Source organism: Bolinopsis microptera, chromosome 1 (assembly GCF_026151205.1).
Source record: "Bolinopsis microptera isolate Bmic1 chromosome 1, MBARI_Bmic_1.0, whole genome shotgun sequence".
In the NCBI taxonomy this organism is placed as follows: domain Eukaryota; kingdom Metazoa; phylum Ctenophora; class Tentaculata; order Lobata; family Bolinopsidae; genus Bolinopsis; species Bolinopsis microptera.
This window is the reverse complement of record NC_087072.1, coordinates 22,035,942-22,044,966: the sequence shown is the minus strand read 5'-3', so window position 1 is coordinate 22,044,966 and position 9,025 is coordinate 22,035,942. Positions and strand designations below refer to the sequence as shown.

General features: G+C 38.4%; 1 protein-coding gene across 1 annotated transcript; it reads left to right on the top strand.

The window, feature by feature from the left end:
* The first annotated feature begins 437 nt into the window (after nt 1-437).
* Nucleotides 438-2,550, top strand: LOC134821292 (tubulin polymerization-promoting protein family member 2-like). The gene is made up of 4 exons (XM_063832016.1): nt 438-628; nt 793-946; nt 1,720-1,774; nt 1,961-2,550. The coding sequence occupies exons 1-4, from the start codon at nt 468-470 to the stop codon at nt 2,095-2,097; spliced, it is 507 nt and encodes a 168-aa protein (XP_063688086.1). The 5' UTR covers nt 438-467; the 3' UTR covers nt 2,098-2,550.
* The last annotated feature ends 6,475 nt before the right edge of the window (nt 2,551-9,025 follow it).

Here is a 9,025-nt window from a genome sequence, read left to right as displayed (position 1 = left end):
GACGTTCATTTTGTTCGTCGTTCCAAATTTTCAGTCGCATCTTATTAATATAATTTGCTTCGTTCATCTCGATCGTCTATATTAAATCACTTATTCGCATCTAAGATCATCTGCTCACGTAAGATATAGGCTAGGCGTTAACTTTGTCTAATATATTGAAAATGGAAAAATATCATATGCTATGCCTATAGTTGTGAAAAATATCATATGCTATAAGTATAGATTAGTTCTGAATATCATTTGCTGAGTTTTTAACGCTTTGTTAAGTTGTTTATGCCAATTTTTTGTCTTAGTTGTTTATATCCATAAAATTTCACAAATGCCAATATTAAATTTAAATATGCACACCGTGGTGATGAAAATAAAATTCGAAAATTTCATAAAATGTAAGTATTTAGCAAACATAACATGATCGGAAACATGATATTTATAACATTTATAGAAACTTCTAGTCCGGTCACCAGAAAATGGAGGAAACATTTGCGAACTTTTCAAAGTTTGGAGACTCTAAGTCAACCGGAAAGGAATTAGATAACAAGAAATTCAGCAAGCTGTGTAAAGACTCCGGGATTATGGGAAAACTTGTCACTTCTACAGATGTCGACATCATCTTCTCCAAATATAAACCGTAAGAGAACTAATTTTTTATCGCGCTTGTCAATTTAGCTCATATAGTATCGCGCGGAGATTTTACATATAAACCTCGTACGAGTTAATGTTAACACAATAAAATATGACACTCGTTCATCTCAATTCCTTTGCTGGTAGCGATTTAAAATAACTACATCTCAGGAAAGGAGGTAGAACGATAACCCTGAAAGAGTTTAACTTGATACTGGACGAGCTGTGCGTAAAAAGGTTTCCTAAAAAGGAAACACTAGATGAGAAGAAGGGAGCTATCAGGACTCTTATCGCTGGAAAGGGACCAAAGACTAAAGGAACAACGGTTAGTCTAATTTCTAGTCTAGTAACTATACCTTAGTTTCTCTTTTGACGATCTGCTAGTTAAAGTTTGGAATTAGTCTTATATATTCTTATATAATGCAATCTGGTCAGATTAATTAACAATGTAGAATTATGAGTACCTTAGCGCAGTCATAATTGAATCTATTATTTATATTAATACGCTAAGACTTTCGAGAATTTTTGTCAGCTGAACGTACTTGGACACAATTACATATACAAGGAAAACTGCGAATGTATCGAATTTGTTTTGCCCCCGGCCACAATCTTGCTACACGTTGTATACCTCTTTTTTTTAATCGAGACACTAATTTTACTTCGGAGTATTCCAACAGCAACATTGTTACACAAGTACAACCAGCCAATTACACTTACAGGAAGCTGAAGGATTTATTTTGGCCACCGACAGTAAAGGTAGTGTGTACCATACTTTCTTCGCCCGAGACTTTGCTGCAATGTGCAGCTCCTCATTTAACCCTCACACCTGATTTCTCGAGTATTCGGCTGAGTAGACCGGGGGCTGCATAGACCACTCAGGATCCTTAGCTGAACGTCAACGACGCTCACCCCACGACCAGGCAGACAGTGGGATTCGAACTCGCAACCTCACGATTGCAAAGCTGGCGTTCTAATCAACTACGCTACCTGGCCGTTAAATCTTTTCTTAGATAAGGCGCGGTTTCCGCGCGAAAATAGGTATACAGCGTGTGTCAACCACAATAATGACTTTAGTTTTTAACGATGTTTCTTTTGCAGAAGGTCAGCAAGAAGGGAGGAACAGATCGTCTAACTGATACCAGCAAATATACAGGTTAGTTTTCTGTGTTCTGATTGGTTAGTTAGTTTTTGACAAGATCATGCTAAGTTCGAGTTCGGCAAGTCCACTAAAATTACAATCGTAAAATTATTCTCTGAGGAGCCATTTTCAATTTGAAGATATGAAACAATTTTTAACATATTTTTTATACAAATTGTCACTAACGCCGCCTACATCCAGGAAGCCACAAGGAAAGATTCGGAACGGACGGAAAAGGTAAAGGTCTGGAGGGAAGGGAGGACGTCATTGAAGATGATGGTTATGTAGTAGGGTATACCAACAAGGACACTTACGAAAAGGATCACGAAGATAATTGACAATGGAAACATAGTGTTGGAGAGGATTGGATCTTGGTTGCTATTTTGGTTCGCATGTAGATAAAATTACAGAGTTGAAGCCTCATCGTACATAATATTATATGGCCCTTCATTTATGCACATATACCTGCAAATCTTCATTTTTTCCGGAAACTTTGACAAACCTTTCTAGTGGTTTAACTTATCGAAATGTTTCGATATGTTAACCCATTAGCAAAGTTTCTAGAGAATTTGGAAATCTTTAGGTTGTATGCCAATGATGTGTTTAAATGACTGGACTAACAGAAAGATGCTGATACAGTTTTATTAATATTAGCTTCAGCCTTCAAGAAGAGTAGTTTTGTTTTATTTTCAGCTTGTGAAATTGGTGTAAAGTAAAGAGTTTATCATAAACTTTTAACATTTCATTTTTCTATTCAGCCATTGTGCAGATACATTTTCATTTACTTTTGTAATCACTGCTTAATCAAATCTGCTCCGTCTCTTATACCTTATCGGACCTTGTTTGGACGGACATTAAATGAACGGACATAATTATGAACGGACATTAATATGAACGCTAGAAGGCATTCAAAACCATCAAAAATCCGAATGTTTTTCATTTTTAAAAACGTTTTTATTTCAGCAAATGATTTTAAAATCCATTTTATATACAGTAAGTAAGAAAAGCAGTCGTTAAGCAGTAAAAATGTTAAAATATGTGTACATGATCAGTGTCTCTCTAGAGAGCTAGAAAAATATTCATGAAACTTAACACTACAAGACTGCAGCTGGAGTGAGAAACATTATGTAAACATCAAAGTAAAATTTATTTCGGCTGAACCAAAACACGGTGGTAAAACCATAATTACATTTGTGCCGACCAATATTACATATCATCTTCATCGAATGGGTTTTCGTGCATGAAATAGTCCATGCTCATAGCATCAGTGATTTCTAGCTTTATGGAAACCTTTTTTATCAAACTACCCTGGTCCTGCATTTCAGTATTAACTTTTACATTCTACAGACAGACATAAATAATTCTTTGAATTATACTTATAGTAGAGATAATATATATAATTATATTGTATAGAAAATGTATATTATATAGCCAATATAAATACTAATAGCGTATAATAGTATAATACATTAACATACCCATTGTTTAATAATTAACAGTGGGTTCACGTTTTGAGCAATGCTTTACAGCCAATGTTTGAAAAATCAGAAACAACATACTTTTGAGAAACAGTCGAGCGTGCTAAATCACTCTACAGTCGATCTTCGATATTGTTCTTTAGGGGCCCCCGACAGTTGAATCCAACTTCAATAGATGTATTTTCGGACGCTGATTCCGAATCACCCCTCATGACATATATGGTTAAAATGCTCCCCTGACGAGATATTGGCGAAAAACTGTCTCGATCACGTAATAGATATGACCGTATTATAAGGAAGTTAGTCTAATTTCTCGTTATTAGGGTTAGAGTTTCAGCATATGCTTTTGTTAAGGATTGGGTTAGGGTTAGGGTTGGGATCAGATTATAAAAGGGTTAAGGTTTCGAGTAGTCGTTCAGGACCAGCTAGAGAACGGGTTGAAAAAGTCACGTAGTAGTAAATATACATACACCTGACCGGCGGACACCTAGGTGTGAACTGCCCCCGGGGCCTCCCCGGGCTGAGCTGCCCCCGGGAGCGGCCCCGGGGAGCTGGGGAACTGCCCCGGGGAGCTTGGGAACTGCCCCGGGGAGCTTGGGAACTGCCCCGGGGAGCTGGGGAGCTGCCCCGGGAACCAGGGGCAAATAATCGCAACAACAATCACCACAGCAACGGGCACTCCCCCGGAACGGGCTCTCTGTGAGCCAGGTGTGAAATATCCTCGTAACGGGCTCCGGGGACCCTCGAGAGATCGTTCATTTGTTGTTGAGTTCGATTGTTTAGTTTCACACCTTACTCTCGGACTGGAACAAGACATCTCAGATGTAAGTATATTTTTATTTTGTAGCGAATATTCTGTTCACGGGGCACACAAAACTGTCCCGGGCCCTTGTTCCTAAGATCCGCAAGTCCGGTGTGATCTTTCTTAGAGCACGAGGACTTTTATTGCAATAAATCCCTCGGTGTGAACCCGACCCTCCCAGAGCAATAGGTCCCACAATTTGCAGCAAGTACTTGCTATATCAAAATCTACACTATCATATTTCAACTTACCCTCCCGATCTCCGCGTGATCACTCCCGGAATTATTATGTTTATCATAATTTCATATGTGTTATCTTTGAAACAGCAATCTACGACACGGCGAGATCTTGACCAATTTTTGTTTACACTTGATGTCTAGTAATGCTACATAGTATTTCACAAGTCCGTTTTTAATTTTCAACTTGAACTCAAGCTCCGGACACACAGAACTAGTAGCAACAATTGACGCTGCATTATTATTTTGAGGTGCGACAATTGTTTGAAGAGAGGATTTCATAAATGTATCATGAGACCGTGATATGTTGAATATTGTCAAACCTGCTCCCCCGTATTACGCCTGATTTACTTGAAATTCGTTTACCAATTTTGTAAATATGATTATTTGTTGTTATTTCGAAGAGAAGTGACTGAAAAGGTGCCAATTTTTCAATTCTGGGACTTGCAACAAAACGTTAGTTTGTCAGGTGAGTCAGTCATAATGTTAAACTGGAAGAGTAGCGCGGTTGAAACATGTATATAAAATTTTCAATTGTTGAGTATTCTACGTATTCCAACAACATCTTGTTTTTCTTCATTTTGCTAATTCCGGAAGCATTAATTTTACGCTTCCATCATATTGTAAGATTTAAAATTGAGTAATTATAGGACTGTCAAATATTGCAACTAAATTTACAGGGGTCAATAACAGATAGTGATCCAATCACGTGACCGTTAATCCTTTCACGATACAGTATTACTCCTTACGGACATAAACCATGTAGTGGAACTCACAGCTAGGAGCTCTACGTTTGAGACTCTGGCTAGGGAGAACTATGATATCCACCTTCACGAGATGCATGCCACACCAGGTAATTACAGATTGAAGCAAATCCCAGTTACAGTTTTCAGTTTATTCAACCGAATCCGTTTTCCCTTTTGAATTATATGATGATCATTTTGTAACAGTGCTAATTTTCATAAAACATCACGCAAAACATTCCAGGGTCTAGAACTGGTGACGATGCAACAAGACTGAACAATATCAAAACAACATTCAAGCAAAATTGAGCGATGTTTGAGTAAATTGCTGAGCAGTCACCAAGTATATAAAGAGAACAAGGTTGGAAATTCATTTCAATCAGAGATGTCGGTGTTTTGTCCTCTCTGCGATAAACAATTCGCAAACAAGCAAAGTCTGTCCTCACACAAAAGTCGGTATCATCGGAAAAAGGGAGAATCACACACAAGTTCTATCAACCACCCACCGTCAAAAGCTTATGTGACTGATCAAATAAGGGATAATTCCGACCCACTCCATACCCTCCACGGTGAACTTTTTGACACTTGGGTCGAAGGTAAGACAAGAGGCTTCATTACACCTGAAGAAGCAAAGTCTGTGATGGGTATTTCAGACAACACAAATAAGGCAGGCACAGGCCCGACCAACAGGCCAAGTACAGCTCCCCACCATAAACCGGGAAAGAGCTACTTTTACCCCTCCTTGAAAGTCCACAAACTGAGGAAAGACCAACTTATCCCAGGAGTTGAACCGCCAGTGAGACTTATTACAGCACTTCAAGAAGGTATCAGTAAAAAGAGTGATGTGTTTGTAGCCACGAAATACTTAAGACCCCTGGAAAAAGACTTCTGCCAAGACCTCCTTACAGACACAACAGATGCATTAATTTGGCTCGACGAAATCAACTCTAATAAACCCCAAGTTGAAAAGAAAACATATAAACCGTTTACTTTTGACTTCAAGGGCCTTTACGACTCACTCAGCCCCTCCCTTGTCATCGTAGCTCTTGAATTTGCCATGGACCAATTAAGACCCGACTGGTCTATGAACTTCAAAGCTTGGCTAATTTACTTGGTGAACCACAGCCTAAAATCATCTATAGGTTTTTTCGAGAATGCTTGGTACAAACAAATACACGGTGTACCTACTGGAGGTTCTCTATGTGTTCAACTGGCAAACATCGCTGTTATCTACTCAAACCCCACACTAATGGACCAAGTAGCATCTGTTAAGAGATACATTGACGACGGAGCAGGTCAGTTTACAGGTACTACCAGACAGTTTTCAGCATGGATAAAGAAGGTCAACGAAAACATCGCTCCCGATGGCCTTGAAATAGATGAATTCCAAGCAGAAAATACAGCTGAATATGTCAGTTTTCTAGATGTACAGTTTACTTTCGACCATCAAGGAGAGCTTCAAACTGATCTATAAGTATACGTAAAAGAAACAGACTCCAGGTCCTACCTACATTTCAGCAGTAGTCACCCCAATCACATATTCTCAGGAATTGTATACTCCCAGTGTTTACGCCTCAGGAGGATAATCAATTCAAAGGAGAGATTAGAGACCCAGCTTAACATTCTCAAACGGGCGTTTCATGAATCAGGATACCCTAGTAAAATGGCTGACAACATAGCTAACAAAGTCCTTGGCATGGAAAGAGTGTTAGTCAGGAAGAGTACGGTCGAGCCTAATGAACAATCCCCGCTATCAGCCATACCAATCAGAGTCATCTCCAGTTATGGAAGTGACAATGACTTGGTGAATGTTGTCCAGAAATACGAAGGTCACTTGAGACGAACTCGTAGTTTTAGTGAAAGTGAGAGTCAGCAAGCCACAAACTCCACCACAGCACCGAAAGGAAAAGATAAACTGTTTCAGTTTGTAAAGAAAACGGGATCTACGCTTAGATCTCGCCTCGTTACATCTAAACAGCTTGCCTTAGGTGCTAAACATGGTAAAACTGAACCCTGTCACAGAAGAAACTGCAAGTGTTGTAAAATGATCATGAATAAGGACTCCATCACATCAAATGGCAAAAAGATCAAATCAGCCCCTGGTTGTTGCAAGACCTATAACATCATCTATCTTGTACAGTGTTCGATTTGTAAGAAAAACTATGTGGGTAGGACTATTAATAGCTTGCATAAAAGGATGGACGGACACAGGTCCAAATTTTATGAAATCGTTGATGGTAGAGCATTTGATATTACTAGTGATGAGTATAGCCTAGGAGTTCACTTGATTGACCACGGTTTAGGAGTACATACAGATTTTAATGAAACTTTTAGAACTTTTATTTTAGAGAATTGCAGTCCCAGTACACTTGAAGTAAAAGAAAATAACTACATACATTTGCTTAATTCTCTTAGACCTTTTGGCCTTAATACTGTCAATCCCTTTGGATTACCTATATTCCATAAACCTTAATATGATCTTTTTACCTTTTTCGGATTATTAATTTTGTAACGGTTTGAGTTTCACTAACCTTTTAACATTTTTTAGGTTCAATGTCACTGGAGATGACTACAATCGAAATATATTTGGCAAGAATCTGAATGTTTTCAGTGTTGAAAGTTTAGTTTCTTAAATCCTGGAGTAGTCATTCGTGTCCCTGATATTTGGGTTAATTCTAACTCTCCTAGGGATAATCCTGAATACTCAGACGCTGATACAACAATATCTGAAGAAGATTATCAAGACAGTTCTAACTCTGAAGTAGCAAGTGTTGATGATGAGTCAAAAACAGAATCTGATCATATGACAAGTAGAGATAAGCTAGACTCTGACTCCCTGTGGCAACAAAAATGTAAGCGGAAAGAAGTACCAATCAAACAAATAAACAAAAAGGTGAAGATGTCGAAATTTATCAAAACTTTAGACGTTCTGTCACAAAGAAAGTTATGTAAGGAGGAAGACAAACGTTTTGACTTTTTATCCTCTTACATAATGAAAAATGAAGTGTTTGAGACATTGAAGCAGCGACTCAATAACTCTAGGCAAGACATCGCCACCGTTTTAAGTTTGGAAGAACGAGCTCTATTGGATGCAGTAATTACAACTACAAGTCTATCTGATGTCAACAAGCTAATGAACGAGAATAAAAAAATCGTCAGTAAGATTCTTGAACTTTAACCGTTGTTAACTATTGTTCAGTTTAATAACGAACATATAGTTGTTGAATATTTTGGATCAAATTGACACTGTGTTGAATATTACAGTACACCTGTTACTGCTTGTTGTTGAAATTATAATTATATTTCTGGATTTAAAAGTATAATTGATATTGTACACAAGGTTGTACACAATTTTAAATAAACTGGTGGTGTTTTTGCGTTGATCTTTAATAATTAATCCAGCACAAGAGCTGTAGTACCATCCGCAGGCCATCCACCTCTTTTGGGGTCAATCTCTTTTCATAGTTAGGTTTCGACTCTAGTAAACAAACCTATCCACTAATGATGATACAGACAAAGTTACTAACCTGTTTAACAGCCCTAGGCCTACCCTACTGCCAGCTCAATACTGTATCTTTTTGGTGTAGGGTAATTGTATAGAACCATAGACAGTAACTTTTTGGTGTTGATCCAGCATGAGAGCTTAAGTGAACAATGAGGAGGTTCATGTAACCCTCTTCTTGTGATGACCACCGATGTAGTGTTGATGATCTCCTTTGTATGGTGATGATTCAAGAGGATCAGGTGTTCAATGTAATGAAATCTCTGTATACTACCCAGTACCCAACTGTGGCGATCACTGCTTCTTGTGTGATCCTCATTCACACGACTGTTACAACTCCAAGTGACATGCAACAACAAATTTGTAGGATGCTCTCAAGACACATGCTACTGCACTGTTAAATTGCTGATAGGCGATTGTAAGGACGATTGTTCACGTAAATACGACGTATGGGATGAAAGAAGAAGAGTGGACCCCTGTAGATCCATTTGGGGACCGTCATTGC

What these genes read in the sequence shown, in the direction of transcription:
- LOC134821292 (XM_063832016.1), top strand. Translation starts at nt 468, where the DNA reads ATGGAGGAAACATTTGCGAACTTTTCAAAGTTTGGAGACTCTAAGTCA. An exon ending in CAAAGACTAAAGGAACAACG is followed by an intron (nt 947 to 1,719) that starts GTTAGTCTAATT and finishes TTTCTTTTGCAG; the next exon opens with AAGGTCAGCAAGAAGGGAGG. An exon ending in TGATACCAGCAAATATACAG is followed by an intron (nt 1,775 to 1,960) that starts GTTAGTTTTCTG and finishes GCCTACATCCAG; the next exon opens with GAAGCCACAAGGAAAGATTC.